Raw genomic sequence first — 22,334 nt, forward strand, 5'->3', positions numbered from 1 at the left:
CAACTGTTTTTCAGATTAGCTCAGCTGGGTTCACCCAGTACATTTTTATCGAAAAGTTTCCACTTAAATAACAAAAATTCATGATATCGACAGAAATATTTTTTACCAGGTTCTTATTATAAATGGAGATATTTAAATTCATTTGTTTCACATGTATTTATCAATTATTGTCTTGCTGTCTCAGATTTTTGGAGCTAAATTAAGAGGCAGCAGTTGATAACTTGTGTTAAATCAAAATGGATGGGTAATTTAAAGTTTCTGGCAATGGAGATTACATTCAAGATTACAGATGATTGTGTTAATTAAAATAATGTGTTATGATGTATATGATATATTTATACAATATATCTGAATATTTTATGAGCTGTATATGGGATAGTTTGAAATTGAACAGAAAAATCTCACAACTATTTTGGAAGATAAAGAAGGGAGAGACAGATGTAATGTTTCAGATTGATTTTGGGAACTGAAAACAAATGTCTCTATTTAGCATCTTCATTATTTATGTTTGTGGCTTGAAAATGAGTTACAACTATTATATTTTGGTGTTTTTTTAAAAAAAAAATTGTTATCTAGAAGTCTTATAAAACAAGTCTTAATGCTGGAAGTTGCCTTTGTCTCTGAGCTGGAAATAATATTCCTTAATGAAACAAATGGTGCGTTCATAGAAAAGATTGCCATACTTTTGGAAGACTGTTCTTGGATTGCTTGTACTATGGCTTCCTGCATGTAAACCTAAAGTATGCCTTTGAATGTTGCAAATTCCAAAAGGTTCTGAGGGGTGCTTGGTTCTTTTGGGATCCTATGATTATGGGAATGTAACCTATAGGTTGGTTTTGCCTCTGGGAAAGAATAGCTGCCTGCAGGAACTGTGTCTGTCACAACAAAGTACAGTACTGCATATATTCTCTCTTCACGATAGAACGTTCTCACTTATGGCAAGCGCAACCCTCAAGGTAACTCTTGTTCTGCATTAACTCTGCAGATGGACACTACAAAATGAATAACAGAGTCCACAACAAGGTTTAACATTTCTACACAATTCTTTCTTTGCTTGCTTTCTTTGAAATTATCTTCAGTGATCTCATTTCTCTGAAAAAGAACCAAAAATCAAAAGGAGTCTAGTAATACTTTTTCCAATTAACACATTTTATTAAAAGACTACCAGGGTACCAAAACTGGTTTAAAATTTAAATTGGGACAGGGCAGGGGGTGGAGGGCAAAGGATGGCAAGAGTGGTTATGCAGAAGTAGGTTACATGTGATTACAAGTACCTTATCTATTAACAATTATAATGTGTTAAAAACCCATTATGTTAGTTGAGACCTTCTGAGATAACTTGAAACCTTTTATATACGTATGTGGGTTCTGTGGGTTCTGCAATCTCTCTCTCAGTTGTGTTGTTAAAGTCTTGTTTTTCCAAAATGGTCACGTTGAGATCTGCAATAGGGTGTCCTGAGAGGTTGAAATGCTTGGATATTACATTGTTCTTGTTTTGGTCCTGATGTTAAACATGCCCATTAATTCTTTTGCATAAAATTTGTCTTGCTTGTCCTACACAGAATGCAGAGGGACGTTGCTGGCAGATGATGGCATATGTCACATTAGAGGAAGAGCATGTGAAGGCACCTCTAAATCTTGTGTGTATAATTGTGGCCCAATTTAAATCCTACATGAGTTAGCCACTCTATGAATCTGATGAAGTGATCTGCATCTCACAAAACCTTATGTCTTTTAATCAGATTCGTTAATTAGAAAAGGTGCTACCAGATTCCTCCAGATTTTTTACTTTAAAATGTAGCCAAAGGGGAGTTCCCCCACAGCCTTTCCCTCTTGGAATGGAAAAGCTTTTTGTTCTTTGGAACAGCAGACAATTCCCTGGTAGGAGGGAAACAAGCAATAAGCTGTGTGCTAAGGTAGAAGTTGTGGGAAGCTAAGATTATCCTCCAGCCTCTGATTAAAGTTGGATTTTGCAGGAAGAAGGATTTTTATGGATGACAAATTGGCACAGAGATAACATGTGTTCCAAGGGTTGTTTGTTCTCTAGCAGAATAAGAAAAAATTAGCTAAGAACTGTGCTCAGTTTAATCTCTTTTTTTGTGCTATTTAAATCTAATATATTGTTTCTGGTGATCATTGTCTCTATACAAGCTCTTGCATGTTTTATGAAAATTGGTCCCTCTTTACATAGGAGTTACTTCTAAATATTGGATCAACATCATCTTGGGATCCTTACCTTTTCCTGTATATTATTTTAATGAAGATTATTGTAAGATACTATTCATTATTTGAGTAGCCGTATACTGTTATTTCTTCTGCCACCAATTGCTTTGCAAAGAACTACTTAAAATTAAAAATATTTTTACATTCTTTCTTTTCCTTTGTTAAATAAAATTTTATTCTATTTGTCTATTGTGAGATTGGTCTCTTCCCCACAAGGAAGAAGAAGGGAGCTGATTTCCCTAGCCACAGACTCAGTGTTATGGGGGCACACGTTTGCACTAGAGAATTTATTTTATTTTTATTTTTTCCCTCTTTTACTTATCAGTAAGCTGCACAGGCTATAAGGACCCTATCTCTCCCCCACACCAGAGTTGGTGGGCAGTATTTTAATCTAGCCTTTGTATGTATTTTCTTCAGGTTGAAGTTAAGCAGTAAAAGAAATCAGCTGGTTCAGGAACTAGAGGAAACAACACGATTGGTAGCAGTGTTGCACATGCAGCTGAAAAAGTAAGTGTCCCACCCCACACTCACAAAAGTTTCTTATCCAAAGAAGGCCTCTGAACATGAATGTCAAAATGATTTCCTTTAGCATTACAAATGGCAACTTTGTCTTATTAAGAGAGAATCCTTTGAAGAAGGAAATGTAAGAATGTCAAGAAAGTCTAGCCAGTAATGATGACATAGCAACATATCTTCTGCAGAATCTAGATCAGAGATCTTACAGCCTGCATCTAGTGAGTATTTCATAAAAGATAATAAACTGAAATAGTAACTCCCCAAAATTCACTTTTGGAAGTTGTATTCCAAGAAGTACAGCAATGATTGTACACTCATTGAAAACAGGTAAAATATTTATATGAAGCTGTAAGATAATCCAGAAGGAATTAATATCTCCATTGATAGAGACTCCTAACTCTTTTTAATTAAGACTTAAAATTTTGTTGATTCAAATTCAGATTTCTCAGAGATACTACAAATGGGGAGCAGTTCTGCTATTTCATCCTTGTAACTATCCTGTGAGATAGTTTAAGTTAAGAGTTAGGGAACAGTTCATCTAGACAGCTTTGTAAATGACAAAGGATTTGAATCACTTGTTCTAGATAGGATATTTTAATCAATATACCCATCTTCATCTTGATTTCTAATTATTATTTTTATTTCAGTTTGTCTTCTAGCATGCTTTCCTTGTCATCTGGCAGTAGTCATGGCTCACTTGCATCCAGCAGAGGATCTCTGGTCACCTCAAGCCAGGATTCTTCAACTTCAGCCAGCTTTACTGATCTGTTCAATGAACAGTTTGAACAGCTAGACTCTGACTATCAGAATAAAATGGACCTCTTGCTTTTAGAGAGAACCACTGGATTTCGACCTTCAGGGTGCATCACTACTATCCATGAGAATGAAGTAGTGAAAACACAGAAAACAGATTCCACCAGCCGCTTACAGGCCTTGAGATCCTTGTCTGGAACACCCAAATCCTCAACATCTTTATCTCCAAGGTCATCTCTCTCATCTCCTTCTCCACCATGTTCGCCACTAGTGACAGACCCATTCTTCATAGGAGATGCCTTTATGAATCATGCAGACTTTGAAGATACTGAAATAAACAGTGGACTTGCTGAACTTGGTCTAAACTCTGGATGTGGTAAGAAGTATAGAATAGAAGATTCTAGAATTGGAGTCAAGCATTTGGACCAAGGTAAAGTGATGTATGCCTTCCTCACTTTCGTTACAAATTATTTTGGTATTTTTTAAAAAAAAATAGTTACCAGTTTTATTTACAAAGTTTCAAGCTGAGAGCTATAAAGTAGAGCAATTTTCAAACAACAAAAGCCTGCACAGCAAAGATTTTTAGTATTGAATTCATATAAAATGTCTTTTGGATAGCCTAATAATTATAGTTAAATACAGTAGTGAAGGTGAAATTTTATGATATAAATCCATATCCTCACAGGAGACATGATTAGAATGACTATTAGATGGGGAAACATTATTTATTAGTCTATGCAAACTGTTCTGAGGAGATTTCATAAAATTAAAGAAGCGCCCCTCTCTACTCACTGCTTAAAGGCTGGGTGCTACCATTTTGAGGGCCTCCCTACATTGTGAGCAAGCAAGTGAATATGTAGAAGACACTTCTACCCTTGCTAGATATCTCAGGAGAAGTGTCTTCTGTGCATGCACAGATGAATGCTCAGACAAGATCCCAAGTATAGCACCAAGCCTCTGAAAGCTTTGAGCAGTGCATTTATAGGAAGATTCTATTATTTTAGGAAGTGCCTCTCTGAACTGTTTGCATTGTCCCACTATATTTAATTAAGTTGGTTAGTTTAATAAGTTTATTTTATTCACAGTCAATGATCACATAACATATATTACCCTAAAAACTAATAATAAAAAATAATTTTCCCTAGGAATTACATCATAAAAGATTAACTTAAAATTGAGTACAGCAGATTATTGATACACCATAATGCACAATGCAATGATTATAGAGTGCCACACCAAATTGTAATAACATTTGGACAACATACCTTAACACTCCTAGATATCATTGTTGACTTCTCAGCTAGAAGAAGGAAAACAGAATCTTTGTCTTCTGAATTTCTGGAATAGTTGGACAAAAAAGAGATGATTAGGTCCTTACCAAGAAGAATAGAAGGAGATGACATTAAGAAGGAGATGACCAATGGATTCAGTTTTGCCTGGGGAACAGGGACAGAGACTTTCCTACAAAAGGAAACCATTGACTTTTCCTTCTAATAATGTTCATACTTAGCCAGTGGTTTGAGGAGAAGTGATATAGGGAGTTGCTAGAAAAGGTCAGCTATCTAGACAGTTTGTGACTGGAACTTAGATTTTTCTGCAGATTTTATTCTTTAGGAAACAGGCGAAAACCTTTATCTTCTCTCAAAAGAGTGGACAACTGAAGATTTTTAAATATTTTAATGTTTATAGATGTTTTCACTGTAGTGTTGTAAACCTCCTGGAGTCATTTGAGTAGGTAATACACAAATAATTGTAATAAAATATATTCATCTAGCTACTGTAGTATATTTCTTTTTAGCTAGAGTTGATTCCCAAAGTAACTTATTTATAGCTAGCTTGACACTCAAAATGAATTTCAATGTCAGTAAGGATAGAAGGGAGTGCCATCTGTCTCCTGATTTCAGGTTTCCTTCCATGATAGGATATTTCAGATAGTCCCTCCTAAGTATACATCTTTTTAAAGCAGTATGGTATGTTAGGAATCCTGTAGGCTTTTTCACATCTGTATATATTCACAATGTATACTATATGTAAGTGTGCATGTGTACATACATATACATTCATGTAAGTACATATATCTATAGGAGTATACACACACACAGTTTCAACCAAATACCTTTAGATGCTACTTGCCTTCCTTTTTTAAAGTTATTTAATCATCGACTGAAGTTCAGGCAATCATCCTGGTCTCATAATCTAGTAGTTAAATTTATGCTATCCTGAGATTCCTTCCTGGATTATCTGGATAAGTTGAAATGAAAACAACCACACACATAAATCAGTAATTTTGTGGCCGTCAATTCATCAACTGAACTGCATGAAAGCTCGGGAGATTTTGGATTTATTCCATATTACAACTCTTCAGGCAATGGGGTTTGATAAGATCATCAAATACACATGTCCTACAAATTTATTTTGAATTTACAGAGCAGCATTATTCAAATTCTAGGAAGTATTTCTGAGCTTCTGTTCTGTTTGATTAAAGCATGCTGTTTTATTAATGACACAAAACCACTGACCTGGGGTCTGGAAAAGATCAAAATAATTTGTCTTTACCATGAGGACTAAGTCCTTCCTTCTTCCCTGTGAGCAATGGCACCATTTGTATTTGGAGTGTGAAAGGGTTATTATTCCCATTAGATCTTGATGGCAATTAGCACTAAACTTTCTTGCTTCTTTGAGAATGGCTGAAGCAGTTAAAAAGAAAGCTACAAGGCACTAAGCAGATTAAGTGATTTAGGACTGTTATTCAGTCAGCAGACAAAATAATCACCACAGGTAGTTTATTTCAGGGCATTAATGAGTAAAAACATTCACTCCCTGGGATTTGCACACACAGCTCAGAGATGTGGAAAAGCTGCCTGATTGAGTTACAGCGTAGCCTTCTGGGATCATGTGTCTTCACATGTTCTTGTAAGACACAGCTAATTAACTCACCCCCAAGTTACCCCTCCTCCCTTTTCTTCATAGGCATCACTTATAGGAAATGTTTGCTGTTTTCCAGTTTAAATATCCTTCTCTGATGTTATTTAAATAGCTGGATAGTGAGATAGGATATAAATCAAAATACTGTAAGGAAAGAAAAGAAAAGCAGCACATGGGCTCATGCGGTCAAAACCCTTGATCTAGAAAATAAAGGTAGTAAGACTTTTGAAAAGAAAATACTATAACAAGAGACTTTTTATTAGATTAACTTCTGCTCATATTTGCCATCCCAGATGCTACAAGGTTTTTCTTCCCAAACTAGTTCACAGCCATCAAGTCTGACTTGACTTCAAATGACTGCATGCTTGTCATTTGAACCCATATCCAGCAGCAACCTGGAAGTCTTCCAGGGATAATCCAATAATGTCTTTAATCCCATTTATCCACTTTATCAGTTCCTTTCCCTTTTACTTCTCTCCACTTGTATCACATGCCCAAAGTATGTGAGTTTCTGCTTGCCAGTCATCACCCTGCAGTCTGTCCTGGTTTGATTTATTCTGTGGTACTCTTAGTAATTGTATCTAGATCCATAATTTGAAAGTTACCATCTTTTTCTCTAGGGATGTACAGTATTTATATCCAAAACAGGTGCTTCAGATTCAGCACAGCCACATTCACTATACCTGTCAGCAGCTCCTTATAGAATCAGACACTTTTCTGACCTTGTACAGTAGCTATACAGGCTCAGGAAAAATTTTGGCTTGAATTCAGGAGGTATTATGTTAATGAGGTAACATTAAGGACCTTACCTTCCTCAATCCAAATGCATATTTCCTTGAATATGTGCAGCTATTGTACAGGAAAGGGCATGGCTCTTTTAAGGAGCAACCAACAGATACAACAAGAGTGCCCACTTCAGATTCAAATACTGGAAATCACTGCTTCTTGAATTATGGTGGGCTGTCATCTGCCTCAGATGCTGATATCTAATGAGTCAGCCCATTGATTTCTTTGATATTGTATCAGTCTTGAATTTGCTCATTTCTCTTTATGCATTTTTCTAGCTGTAAACATGATTGAAGGATCTGTATTGAAAGTGGCATGCGTATCAGCTGCAGTGTCAGATGAGTCAGTTGCTGGAGATAGTGGAGTGTACGAAGCATCTGTGCAAAGGTAATTCTTACCCAAGTTATTACAAATTAAATTTGCATACATAAACTTCACCAGATAAAGAAAGCTGGACCTTACAGATTCCATTTTTGTTATAAAAGAGTTGTCAAGGGTATTTTCAGGGAACAACTCTTCAGGCCACATTTCAGTAACTAGTATACTTAGTATGCTAGTCCACGTTCCCTTTTCTGATACCACTGGAACGTTTCCTATAGACTCTAAGAGTTTCCAGTGTGAGACTAGGCTGAAGCTTCCATAACTAAAGATGAAGCAGGCGCATGAGCAGAGAGGACAAAAAGCCAGGAATCTTGTCTAAAAGATCCTTTCAGGGAGGTAGATAAGAAGGAAACAAGTCGTTAAGGAAAGAAAGGAAAAATGTCACCTGAACCAGACAAAGGAAGTTGGGCCTGAGCACCCACCCCCCAATAATCCCATCAACAGCTACCAGACTTGTAAATTAACAAGGCAAGAATAGCTGCCAGTCTTGTGAATCAACAAAGCAAGGACTTTGGGGGATAAAGGGGGTCCTGAAGCCCACCCACTCTGAGTCATCTTTGGATCCAGATTTGGCAGCTTCCATCCTTCTAGCTACTGCCTGGCAGCCTAGCTGAGGAGGATGTGGTTGAGTGTGAATGTGTGTGTGTGTGTGTGTGTGCATGTGAGTAGATGAATGTGTGTGTGGTGCCTGTGAGAAAGAGCAAATGTGTGTGTGGTGCCTGTGAGAAAGAGCAAATGTACACTGTAACCAGTAAAGTTTTGCTGTTACTTTAAATTCACTGGATCTCCATATATTCCAAAGAACCAGTTGTGCCTCAGTGTTGGGTTGGAAGTGATTTGTGCATGTTTCTAATTATTTCCTGGCTGTTGACCAGGGCTGTGGGTCTTGTCTGCTCTAGCCACCCATATTTGGGAAAACCCAGGTAGAAAGCAAGGGAGGCTTATAAGATCTGTGTGCCTCAACAGACAGTGAGTATGTAAGTGACCATAAGCCGAACCTGGGAGTGCCTGTAACACCAGTTTTAATTTCCCATAATTGAATACCATAGTTCACTTAATAATATTTGCTTAGAGAAAACAGCCAGCAAATTCCCCTAGGAAGTGTGTTGGTTCTGTAGGGTAAAGCTACCAGAAGGCAGTCTGAACTAGTAAAGACTGAGTTAATCAGAGTCATTGCAAGACTGATGAGACATTATCAGCCAAGGGCTCACTGAAGCGTAGCATCTTCTATCTTATTCCTTATAACCTTACTTTTACTCATGCTGAGTATTCCCGCTTGACCAACTCTTTCCTCTCCTGGGGAGTAAGTTTTAGACTTGTGCCCTTTCTGCTTCTCATGATTCTCCCATTGAGGGAAGAAGTAAATCCTTAACTAGGAAATCCTACAATCATTAAATAAATGAGATCAATATTAAATTTCACAGTAAGATTACTCTGGTTTTCTACTCTCCACATTTCTTGTGAAGAATTCTATGGTAGATTACAGTGGGTGGGAAAATAAAGATCTGCTGCCCTCTATTTATTGCAAAAGAGAGTAAAAATGAATTACTTTTTAATGGTTTGGCTTTTTTTAGAAAAAGAAAAGCAAAAGTTTATATAGTAGACCATGGTATGAAGCATCCAACTAATGTATTTATTTCACCCTCGTGGATGGTACAGGTGATCACTATGACCAGCTGTAGTAACCTTACATAACCTGCATCCCTATCTAGATAAAGACATTTAACATAATCAAATACCATTCATTGTTTAAATTATTGCAATGTGTTAAAATGCGCCTGCTTTTGAAAATGTCTATCCAGAATACAACTACTAGTTTATTAATGGAGAGTGAGCAATGAAGTCATGTGATCCCACTAATTTCTTTGTTGCTCAAGCTCCAAGTTTCATAGCGTTGATGCTGATCTTTAAACCCTAAATAGCTTGGGATCAGAATAGCCAAAGGAAGAATTCCTGTATGTCACTTTCTGAACCATAAGTTATTGTTGAAGCTATTGTAAATAATGTTATGAAAAATGGCTACACAACAGAGGGCCCTCTCAGCAGTGACACCCATCAACAGCATGCCCTCTCCATGGAAGCTGACCTGATACCTACATATTTCTGATCCCAGGCAAAGCCTTTCCCCTCAGGCTTTTTTAGGATTGAAATCCTAAGGTTATAAAGAAAGAATTTCACTACCTATTGTGAAATGGCCATTCTATGTATTTATATTCTATTTTATGTACTGATTATTGCTGAAATTTATTGGCATTTTAAAAATTCATATTTAAAGGTAACTCTTATCTTTTTCAGGCCGTGTATCTCAGAAACAGTAGTGTTCGACAGTGATGATGCAGATACCCCTATTACGGCTAAAGTTCAAATTTCAATGAAGTAAGCTGAATGGCTACTCCTCTGCTTTAAACTAGTATCTATTAATACTGGATAATTTTCCCATGATGGAGTTGTGTAATTACTGCACATAAGGTTACAAAAAAAGCTAGAGATACAGATTTGGATGTCTGTGATATTAACAGATAATATTGGTGGTTTGATTATGAGGCCTTGGGGCACAATTTTCTGGACCCTCATATTTCATTATCTCTCATCTATGCATAGTGTAGATGCTTGGGAAAAATATGACTGCATACTTGGGTTGCTTTCAGCTCTCCCTAATTTTAATTATATTTGCTTAAATTAAAGACTCCTGAGTTCAGTCATCTTGTAGCCACATCCTATGCACATATGCCAGGAAATCCTATTATATCCAACTGATTTTTCTCTTTTGAAAGAGCAAAGAGGATTGATAAATACTAGATATGAAAACCTGAAAGTAATTCATAAATATGAATAAGTGTGTGTGGGTTTTGTGTGTGTGTGTGTGTGTGTGTGAGAGAGAGAGAGAGAGAGAGATATTATGATTATTTTATTACAACCTACAACTGACTTTTTCATTTATTTTCAATTCAGGTACGATGACAAAAATAAACAATTTGCAGTATTTATTGCTCAGTTGAATAATGTACTGGCTCTTTTACCACAGCAAGACCAGAAAGTGTAAGTAATTGGAAGGACAATTTCTGGATTGGATTTCTGCAGTTCTCCAGTGCAGTTATCCTAAATGACTTTTTAAAAATCTAGTTAGACTAAAAGAAAAAAGCCCTGAATTTATCAGCAATCATTTTTGAGCCTATATACCCACTTACTTGAATAAATAGATATTCTTCCATATCATTTGCATTGAAAATGTATTCTTAAATGTGCTTATTTTTAGTAGATAATAGTTAGCTAATGGCTTATGGAAAATGCTTCAGCTTAACAGCTGACATTAGAAATCAGATTTATTCCTGATGTTGAATATATTCCTCTGTACCTTTGCAGATGTTGGATCTTTGGATCCAGGTTTGATTCTGCCAGCAGCTCTGTCCATCCTAAATATGATTTCCTGAACATAGAGTAGAACTTCTCATTTTACAAAGAATAGGGTTTATGTATTGTCGAAGGCTTTCACGGCCAGAATACGATGGCTGGTGTGGGTCTTCCGGGCTGTGTGGCCGTGTTCTGGAAGTTTTGTTTCCTAACGTTTCACCAGCATCTGTGACCGGCATCTTCAGAGAGCAGGAGCACAGAGAGCAGGAGCACAGACAGGAGCAGTTCTCTCTGTGCCCTGTGGGGCACAGAGAGAACTGCTCCTGTCTGTGCTCCTGCTCTCTGAAGATCCCGGTCACAGATGCTGGTGAAACATTAGGAAACAAAACTTCCAGAACACGGCCACACAGCCCGGAAGACCCACACCAGCCACAATAGGGTTTATGTTTGCTTTTTGTTGTAGTGATCACTGTCTTAAATCTTAGGACTTCTGGACTAAAATCCCAGGCATAAGGTTCCTGTAATTCACTTCTTAGGAGATATAGTTAAGACTGTACTCTTACTTAGCACTCACATTTTATACATGTAAGAACTGTGCAAAACAAAAACTCTTCCTCTCCACAATATACGGAATGATTAGCGCACTATCTGACATGAAAAAGATGTCTCTGCTCTTCTGACAAATTCTAATGCTCCCTCCCCTCCCCAGTTCATGCAATATTTTTAAGGCAATTACCCAAAAATGCAATACAAGAGACACATATACTATATAAATATTTGTGCAATAAAATGAGGATTATCAGCAGCTCCATAAATTCACATCTGTCGCAACATTCCTAGAGCATCCTTTGAACTTCTGTATTGTAAAAAATTAGAGAAGTATTAGAGGGCAGGGAGTTGATGATGGGACAAGTCCATTTCTGTTCTTTGGTAACATTTATCTCAAATAGTCAAACATAATAGAACATTTTAAAGCAACAAGAATTGTGCTTAAAACTAACCAATCAGCTTTGAGAATTACTCTTCAGAGAGCAGAGAATTGTACTGTAACTGTAAATTAACCCTGGGTCAGGATTCTGCATGAACAAAGGTTACTAAAGTGATTTAATGGATTACCTGGGAATCTTCTGATTCTATCCCATCTATAAATGTCTTTCTCTGTTAAAATATAGTAATAATAAATAGTTTTGGGAAATTGAATATCTATTTTATCATTGAATGAAAATGGGATCTTATTTATAATTTGTTACACTGGGATTAATTTTAGTTCTCTGCCATTTTTCCTTATGTCTGTGTAAAGAGAGGGGGAAAAAAAAAAGAATCCAGTATAGAACTGGAGTGATTGTGTAGTCTATCCTAAACTGTGTTAAGTCCTGCAATCCATAATTGCTAACACAACTTTTTTACATAATTGATCAACTGATATTTGTCATGATTTTTATCTTAATATCTGTGTCAACTGCAGACTGATTGAAACAAATGGAAGTTGAAAGTTTCTTATCTGATGAACTATGCAAAAATTCACTGCACTGATAGTTGCAGTAATATCCACATGTGCAGTGAACTTGTAAAGTAATGCTTATTTAAGATAATTTCCAACAGGAGCGTTCGTGTGGCTGTCCTCCCTTCATCTGAAAGCACAAGCTGTTTGTTCCGCACAAGACTCATGGACGCATCAGACAATCTCATGTACAATGAATTATTTTGTGTTACAATCCCTCATTCGGTTTTGCGACAGAAGACATTAAGGATTGATGTCTGCACTTTAGATAAGTTCCACCTTGAAGAATGCTTGGTTAGTGCTTATTTTTACTATGTGGTAATGTCATCTTCTTCACTGTGGGGACATCAGAATATGGGAGACCAGAGCTCCACCTCTCCTAATGCGTGTGGCACTTGCACCACAGTAATGCTTATATTGAAGACCCACTTGTATATAACTGCATGCAATACCACTTGCACAGCTGTGGCAACTAAACATTGTTCTGCACTATAATTCTAGTGTATAAATGTAAAGGGAAGGGAAGGGAAATTATTTACATTGCCCAAGACCATGCATTTATCCTAGCATCTGTTGATCAAACCCTTTGAATGTTCTGAAGGTACCCATCACTATGTTTTGTTTTCTTTTGCTGTAGGGAGGTGCACAAATTAGCCTTGCTGAGATTTGCAGATCAGGGGAAAGGACAACACGCTGGTACAACCTCCTCAGCTATAAATATCTACAAAGGCATAGTTGTGAAATTAAGCAAGAGAATACTTGTTCTGAGCTACTCTGCCCTGAGAAAATGGTAAAAACTGATAATTAAAGGTGTTTTTGCACAAACTGCTAGTTATCATTGGCAATATATTAGTTTTCTCAGCTTGAATAATGATAGTCTTTGATGAACCTTCAGACACTGAGGGGTAATACTGTTAATGTTATTAACTCATTTCCTGTAGGACTCTGTATCTGCATTGCTGGAACAGACGGTTGTTGAACTAGAGGCAGTAGAGAAAAAACTAGGAGAAAGTACTTTACTTACTGATGAAACGTGGTGAGTCACGGGATGCAATCGTGGGATTCCATGATTCTTTTTACAGTGACAGGATTAGATAAAGGATATAATCAAATTCCCCTCCATAACAGTTTTTCATTATATAGGCATTAAATGCTTAAGTAATTACTTAGAGAAAATTGCTGTATTAAGAGTTTAAATATTAAGATTTCAATATTAAAATTGGCATCTTTAAACACACACTAAACTTTAGAACATGATATACGCATAACACATGCAAACGCTATATACTACTTTGATGTAATTTCAGTACAAATTGTGTTAGACTTATGTGTTGCACAAAACTTAGCTGAAGCAATTGTTTAATTGTTTTGTTGAAGCATTTGTCAAGTTGTGAAGATCCTTGAAGCGCTGAAAATGCGTTTTTCTCATATTCATGTTTAGCTGACAAATTGTAAAAATTTGAGGTCAAATGCTTGTTTATTAAATGTATAACCCACCTTTCACTCAAGAAGTCAATGGAATGTACACAATGCTTCCCCTTCTTATTTTACTACACAACAGGTAGGTAGGTAGGTAGGTAGGTAGGTAGGTAGGTAGGTAGGTATGTAGGGGCTGAGCGAAAGTAACTGACCCAAAATTGCCCAGTAAGCTTTTGTGGCTGAGAGAACAAAGAACCTGGTTCTTTCCACTCCAACACCATATCCACTATACCAGACTAACTTTCAAAAATAAAAATACATATAAAAGTTGCATACTTCTCATTTGTTGCCCTAAAAAGGGCAAAAAGTTGTCCTTTCTTGTCCAGATGGTGTCTTACTAGTTTATTCATACATAAAAACAAAGTATGTATTCTGGACATTCTATTGATCAACTTTTGAGTTCAACTTAATTTGGAGTCTTCTGTTGTTTTGGCATGCATGGCATATACACTGTTGGGATTCTATTAAATTTCATTTATTTTCCCACTGATGTTTTCAAATTGGTGATGCACATCCCCTATGATATCCAGTCATGATGAGAAGACTTTCTATGCCAGATCAGTCTAAATGACTAATGGTACAGTTTTCCGTTTCCTACTGCAGTTGATCAATTGTAACCTGGAAATTCACAAGCAAGACACAAGAGCAATCACCTTTTTCCATTGGTAGCTCTCACTGTATAAGATCCATTAATTCAAGTGCATTGTCATGTTGCTACAGCAAGTGTCCAGTTTATTTAATTTTATCACATGATGCTATGATGGATCCCTTACCACAGTGTCTCTGAATATAATAGTTTTGACAGAGTTCCTATGTGTTGTAATTTTGAGTATGCACTGCTCATTTTAACAGGCAGTATAAGGGAGATGCTGAGCAGGATGGTAACAGTGAAACTGAAAATGATGAGACTGAAGCAGAGGAAGAATTTTATGGTAGAAGGACTATATGGGCCACTGAAGAGACCTTGTTACCCTTGTCGCAGTCTGAGTCAGCAACCATCAAGGTAAAGAATGTACAAGGGAATGTATAAGGGAAGCAGAATCCCTTGAAAGTGAGTGGAAGGACAAGGTGCCTTAAGCAGTATGCCCTTGCTGCCGTTCCCTTGCTTCAGTTCTGACAAGCTGTCTTTTGAATTTATACTCTTCACTAGGCTCATGATTCAATATTGTTGGGGTTTGTTTTGTTTTTCATTATAGCCTTCAAATATCATTGGCAAATTAGTTGCTTTTGTACCAGTCATGGGTCTCTCCCAGTGATTATATTAAGATTGGCTCAAATCTCAAGCTCTTGGCTAGGTGGAAGTCTCTATTTTTTGACCAAATAGAGCCATGTAACTTCCCAATAAATAGATGTGGGAAATCATGCCAGCAACATCTGCTTGTTATGAACAAATGCATTACTGCCAGAATCTGCAATATGCTTGTTTGGCCTTGACAACACAAACTAATATTTTCATAGACGAATCAGATCATACTAGTTTTTCTATAGTCATTTGTTTTCTCATGCCAATACAGGAGGTTGATTAACAGTTAATGTTTTCTCATTAATAGGACAGAAAGAACTCCTCAACTGCATTTTCTTTATTGTTCTTTTTCACTGTCACCTACTTTCCAGATTCAAATGCTCAGATCAATATCTCGTTGTTTATTTCCATACTCTGATACTGAATTCTATTTTTTTTTTCAAAAATGATAACCAATATGGAAGTTTTAAAGGAACTATAGTGTATTTGGCTTCCTTGTTTAGATAGGTTTCATTAGAACCCAATTCTTTTATCTCTGTTTTCAATTACAGATTCCTTCTCTATCACTATCATTATCTTAACATTTATCATTAGTTGCACAGAATAAGCTTTTCACTTACGAGCTACTTAGTGGTACTTGCTTATGCATAATAGATTCCACATTCAAAAACTGGCTGGCAATAGAACCCGTTTCCAGAGTAACTAAATTATGTAGGCCAAAATCAAACCCAAGATAATTAGTCATTGAAATATTGAAATTGATTTGCTTATTAATACATTAGTTTGTTAATGCAGATGAAAGTGTTTACTCCTCTTCAAATACACTTTAGAAGAATGTATACATGTATAGAATACACCACTGGCTTTTCAGTAGGAGAGCACTAAAGTGTGGTTACTCAGCAGAAAAATATGGCACCCTTCCAATCTCTATTTTGCCTTAGCAATGAAGCAGAATAAGCATTCTGTCCACCTGAGAAGTGGGGAAAAGAAACTCAGGCTGTGGGAACAGCTTATTTGATGGCAGTTATTGGCAACAGAAGATCCACCAGTTTCAGGCTGTCAGTTGTTTCATCCCACTGAGTGATTACTCTGTGGTTTTGGAGAACGGGGACCAATGGATTCTCCATTGTTCTCTCTTCCACGATCCTGCCAAGTGTGGCAGTGGAAGTTGGGGGAGAGAAGAAACCTGATCCCCTCTTCTTCTCCCCCTTGACTTCACTTGTCACAGATGGCAGTCAAAGCAAGGTTAAGAGAAAAGGAGGAAAACAAGCCTTCTCTCTCGTTACTCTTGGGGGTGATGCTGAAGGGCTGCTTCCTCCTACAGCTGGCTAAAGAACCACATTCCTCCATGACATAAACACACTTCTCCTGCCATTCCTCCAAATGTTGGCAGCCAGAGATCTGTGGCCAGGTTTGTCAGGGTTGCCAAGAGAGGTGAGAGAGATGATCCCTTAGCACAATGGGAGAGCACATAGCCCTGAAAACCGTTGGTGGGATGTAGGTGTGCCAACAGCAGCCTCAGGTGGCCAGTGGGAGCCGGGCAGATCCTTACCTTTAAACCTACCTCAAAACAAGGCATTACAAATGGACCACATTGCACAGCTTGTTCTGGCAGAAGTTGGAAAATACCACTTTAGAAGCAGAACAGGAAAACACAGCTAAATGCTGCCTTGACAGTGGGATGGGGGTGAGCTGAGGATGTTCATGCACTATAAATCAATTTGCTGGAGCACTGCTAGTCCATACTTAATGGGTTGTGCAGAAGAACTCATTGTGTTGCTCTCTATTTTTATATATAGCATAAGCATTGAAGAGAAACATTGTACAATTCCCTTGGTCTAACATTCTTACAGCTGCAAAGTAGTCAGGCTGAAAGTACTTCAGGAAGGAAAACTACATTGACATATTTTTGACTTCCAGGTGGATAAAGAGACCAACACAGATAGTCTTATGCAATCATCTGCAGTAGTTCGTCCAAAAGATAAAAGAACACCTAATCCTTTACAAACACCCTTTGTTAGAGGCAGCACTATCATCCGCTCCAAAACTTTTTCTCCAGGACCACAAAGCCAGTATGTATGCCGGGTAAGGAAAACAGAATTCATGTATTTATTTCTTCGTTCTCCTTCCTCCATAGACTACTAATAGTTAACTTAGTTAACAATGCACACTTTATTAAGAGCATTTTATTTCCTGGAGTCCCCCCAGATACTTTTTGGATATGAGTTTAGGAAAAATAATCTGGATTTTCAGTAGATGAAAATGCTCTTTGAATATCATTAAATTCTTTGACAGACCAACTCATGACAGGCTAAGCAAGTAATTCAAATGAAAGTGGAAAACATTAAGGCTGCCCCACCCAGATGTGTGTGAGAAGTTATTAGGATATTCTTTCATAAAATTTCAGTTTCCCTTGACAGAATTATTTAAACTCTCTCAAATTCAAAAGACGTGTTACATAAGTGTTGTTAAAAACACTTTTTAACAGTGAAAAATGTTTTGTTTTCTCTTCCAAACTCATCTCTCTCACACATACTCACACCCACACATACACACATGCACAGCTTTTTGAATTTGCAAGAATTTAAAGTTCATGTGAATAGAAATGCCTTTAACTCAGGGGATGTTTCAGTCCCAACTTCCATTTTCTGCTGTGCTTGCTCATTAGAGCCCTCCCAGGTTTTGGGTCTACGCTCACAGTTTAAATAGTTCTGTGGCTATCCAGTAAATGCCAGTGAAGAATGTGTTGCTTGTTAGTATTATGTATATTACAACGTAAGTCCGTCTGACAAACCATAACCCACATGTGGCAAAAATTCTAAAGGTCCTAATTGCCCACCACCACTAGAATTTAGATGTAGTTATTCATCCATAAATGTTACCATATTGTTTTCTTCCAAGCTGTATAGTCTGCCAGTTTTACTGCTGCTCAATTATGAATAAAGTGTGGTGACATTTATAGAAAGAAAGGAGAAAGATAAGGGAAATATGAAAGTAAAAATCACTGTGATTTCAAGTGCAGCCTATAACGCAGCCAAGCATGAATGAGTCTGGTGCATTGCAGCTATGTTTGTGTGGGTTGGCCTTTTTGATTAAATGCTTATTTATAATTAATTAGTGCCAGGAGACAGGATCAGGAAGGACTATAAATAAACTCTCTTTAGCCTTAGCCTGAGAACCAAAGACGGAAAACACTGTCAGGAAGTTCCTTTCATGAAGGACGGGCTGGCTCTGCTGAAAGAAGTGTGGTTCCTTCTGCACATCAATTGCTGAAGGAGCACAAGAGGTCTTTTTTATGTGAGCCACTGAGGGTCATTTTTTACTGCAGTGGCATATAAATATGTTAAATAAATTAAGTTATTGCTTCCAAATTCAGACACCATCAGGATTTCCAGCTATCCATTTTCTCTCTGATGAGCTGCAAATTGAACTCTAAACAATAGGCTAAACATCTAAATTTTATCACCTTGTTGTTTTTCCAAAGTAGGCCTTCTGGCATCAATCCACAGAATAAATGACACATGACAAGGTATCCAGGCATGGCGTGATAAATGAATAGTTCAGTACAGTGAACAAGAAATGAATAAAATCCTTCAATGTATCTCAGTTTATTTACCTATCTGGCATACAATAGAAAAAAATGCAGCGCTAAAACTTAAATGCTGTTTGTCTGATACGTTCAATAGCTATGAAACTGCTTCTTTCTTTGGAATGCATCACTTGGCACCTTAAATATCTAAAAGGCATTTGGAATAAACATACCATGAGTGAGCAGCTCTGCCCAGGTTTACAACAAGAAGAAAAACTCAAAGAGGCAGTCTTTTTGTTCCATGGTGTAGTCACATAAAGAATAAAATTTTTAAACTTACAGTATTTGAGCTGATTTTGCTATGAATGAATACCTGAAATTTAAAAGTTTTCTACCGAGAGGCAGATTTCTTTAAAATGTATATTTCATTAGAATAATTAGGTTGGTCACTTGCAGCCATTGGTCTAACTTGCAGCCGTAAGTCCTTTGAAATCACATTGCGAGTGGGTATATGGAATCATATTTGTGTCTGGGAGAACATGTGTGGCACTCTTCCCACCACCACTGCCCAAATTACTCAATTTTCACTACCAGAGAGCAAAAACAGTGCAATTTCTGAACTCTTTCACTGAGAGGAAATTGCAAGTCATAAGACTGTCATCTTTCCTGCCCTATGAAGAACCATTCTGCTTTTGTGCCATTTACAGTGAAATAAGCAACTTAGAACCTTTTGCTGAAAGGGAAGAGAAAACAACTAATTCCCTGAGTGTGTAAAGCATATGTTAGACTCCTGAGCTACAGCTTCCTTATTAGCCTGCCCCTGAACATAAACTGCATTGTTCCTGTATTTCTCACATTTTTCTACCCTGAGGCAGATTGTTTTAAAATTTTGTTTTAGCTATTTATAGCTATATTGGTACCCCACATTCTGTTGATTTAAACCTAAAGGCCATGGGTCCAATTAAATCAACATGTAACCCGAAATGGCAGCTGGGGTGCTGAACATGTGAAAGTCATGTGCCCATAGTTATTTGTGTTGTCAAAGATGGATTGGTAAGCTGTGGTGTGAAAGAGAGGGGGGGGGAACTGGAGAAGTGGGAAAAGCTGGAGGAAGAGACCCAGGTGAGCACAGAAAGGAGGGATGAAAGAACATATATATGCCCCCATCCCCACCAACAGAGATTCACTATGTTGAAAAGATCAGAGATACTGCTGGAAGCTAGAAAGTAGCATCACAGTTGGATGGGCCAGATGAGTTAGAAGATCAGATGCTGCGTCCAAAGTCAAAATCTGCAGGTGTGGATAGGACTATACTAGAAAAGATCGCTGGGGTACAGAAGTAAAGTGGTGTGAGCAGTTGCTGCCCTGGTTGGTCTGTGAAGTAGGGAGAGTAGGAGGAGAAGAGCAAGGAAAATTGTTAAGAGCAGGAACTAAAATTAAAATGAGAGGAAGAGGATGTATTGTATTGTATTCTATAATATACTGTATATTGTACATCACCTAGAGGCCAGTTGGATTGAGGCAGTGTATAAATTTTATAATAAATAAATAAAACTAGTTTATTTTTCTTCCAATGAAATAAGCTCCTAAAGATAGATGAGAAAATATCTACCACCAGTGAATTTTTCTTTTTTTCTTTTTCTTTTTTTTCAGCTTAATCGTAGTGATAGTGATAGTTCAACACTATCTAAGAAACCACCTTTTGTTCGGAATGCTGTTGAGAGACGAAGTGTCAGAATGAAAAGGGTAAACAATATTCTTATATATTGTCCTGTTTTTATTTTAATGTTTTCTTATGTTTGGTTTTAGTTAGCTAATCAGTTGGTTAGTTTATAAGACTAATGAACAGTATTTTTTTATATACTGAGAGCTTCAGGCGGTATAAATACAATGGTGATTAAATTAAGTAAAACTTCCATATTATAAAATCACAATAAGAATTGTTACTTATTTAAAGCAGTATAAATTGAAAGTAATGGCAAATAATTGTGATGTAAAAATAAGGTGGCTTTTTAGATTTTTCACAAGGTAAGAATGGTATATCTATGGTTTCCTGTCAGTGAAGGCTTTATATAATTTGCAGTTTCTATTACTATGTAAAAAAATCTGTTGCAAATATCTGATACTACTAGGAAGTTATTGTAGATTGTGGATGTTTGAAGGATTTTTCATTAAGAAAACTACTTACATTGTGAGATAAACTTTATAAAGGATAAAGTTTATAATTATAAAAGGTAAAGTTTATTATAAAGAGATTGATATAAAAAGGGTAAAGTTTCCTTTGAACCGAGCTTGACTCTTGATAGCCACATAGGAATTTTTGGCAACAGTCTGGAAAGGATTTGCAATAGCCTTCTTCCAGGATGTTATTTCAACCATATTTCCTGGCAGGGTCCTATCTGGTCTGGTCTGTTTAGCTTTGTGAGATCAGACAAGGTTGCCTAGGTATTGACACCAAGTTGGAATTTTAATATATTTAAATTATGTTGTTCTTTTTTTCAGTCTTCTGTTAAAACTTTTGGACCTGAGCGTTTGATCCGTACCTCTCTCGACTTGGAATTAGACCTGCAGGCATCAAAGACCTGGCATAGTCAGTTGCTGCAGGAGATTTCTGTCCTCAAACAGCTGAAGGAACAGTTAGAGCAAGCTCAAAGTCAAGGAGAAAAAGAGTTACCCAGATGCATAGATGAGAATGAGCAATTCAGGATGTTAATGAGACTGGTAGAAAAACAGGCAAGTATTCTTAAGGCTAAAAAATGGTTTTTATTATCCAATTCTCCAGTTGACAGTATGATCCAAAACTTCAAAAAAAAACCCTCTTCTAATTGGTTCTTCTAGACAGTGTTCCAAGCCCACCTTATTTTAATGGGACTTAAAATAGTATATGACTCTTATGGTTAGTTAGACTTGCAAGTTGTCCACATTCTGCCTTCTGCGCAAGGCAGTCTGTCCCACACTAATGCCATATTTCCTCAGAATCTTAATGATATCAAACCATGGCAGTTATATGACAAAGATTCCTGGCAGCTATCAAATATGAAGTGACTAAGTCAGGGGGCCACATAAATTTTGAATTTGCAGTCTGTAGCCAACTGGGATTCCACTGAGTGGCAAATCACTGACATGACAATTTCAGGCAAGTAGCAGAAGACATTGGGTGTATTAATCTTTTCTCCCTCAAAGAGGAGAAAAGCAGGAGGAAAAACAGTCCTGCCCACTTCAATAATGCAATCGCACACTAATGTCATCTCTCTGCACTCTGATAATAATTCCCTAACCCTAACCCCAAAAGTACAGCTGTCATGCACCTAAAACCTGCCCTCTTTTGTATTTAGTACTTTGAAATGAACTATTGTTTTCTTAACAAAATACAAATATATAATAAAGTCTACCTTGAGATATTGCTATTGCTCAAAACATGAACTTTAGATACTGAAAAAATTAAATGGATTTTTAAAATAATGAGAAATAATGTTGCTAGCTAATACAGATATCTGTATATAGTGTGAAATCTTGATGTAATCCGCCTTGATACAACCGACTTTGTGTGCAACAGTCCAAATTTCCATGGTGATTTTCATCACTTGCATGATGATGAAATTACATAAATCATGCAAATATTTTTCACATCATTTTAAGTCATTTGT

The 22,334-nt window shown here is 37.0% G+C and overlaps 1 protein-coding gene across 1 annotated transcript in view; it reads left to right on the forward strand.

Moving 5' to 3' along the window:
- WWC1 (WW and C2 domain containing 1) overlaps window positions 1–22,334 on the forward strand; it is a 98,967-nt gene that overhangs the window by 71,218 nt on the left and 5,415 nt on the right. The window contains exons 10-21 of the mRNA XM_007424803.4: window positions 2,641–2,730; window positions 3,387–3,922; window positions 7,482–7,590; window positions 9,880–9,960; window positions 10,537–10,623; window positions 12,538–12,730; window positions 13,074–13,226; window positions 13,378–13,472; window positions 14,768–14,918; window positions 17,079–17,243; window positions 20,341–20,433; window positions 21,190–21,420. Of these exons, the coding sequence (XP_007424865.1) occupies window positions 2,641–2,730; window positions 3,387–3,922; window positions 7,482–7,590; window positions 9,880–9,960; window positions 10,537–10,623; window positions 12,538–12,730; window positions 13,074–13,226; window positions 13,378–13,472; window positions 14,768–14,918; window positions 17,079–17,243; window positions 20,341–20,433; window positions 21,190–21,420 (1,984 nt within the window). The remainder of the gene's footprint in view (window positions 1–2,640; window positions 2,731–3,386; window positions 3,923–7,481; window positions 7,591–9,879; window positions 9,961–10,536; window positions 10,624–12,537; window positions 12,731–13,073; window positions 13,227–13,377; window positions 13,473–14,767; window positions 14,919–17,078; window positions 17,244–20,340; window positions 20,434–21,189; window positions 21,421–22,334) is intronic.

Source organism: Python bivittatus, unplaced genomic scaffold (genome assembly GCF_059951505.1).
Source record: "Python bivittatus isolate LINGU-HERP-01145 unplaced genomic scaffold, Pbiv_v1 ctg000080_np1212, whole genome shotgun sequence".
NCBI lineage: Eukaryota > Metazoa > Chordata > Lepidosauria > Squamata > Pythonidae > Python > Python bivittatus.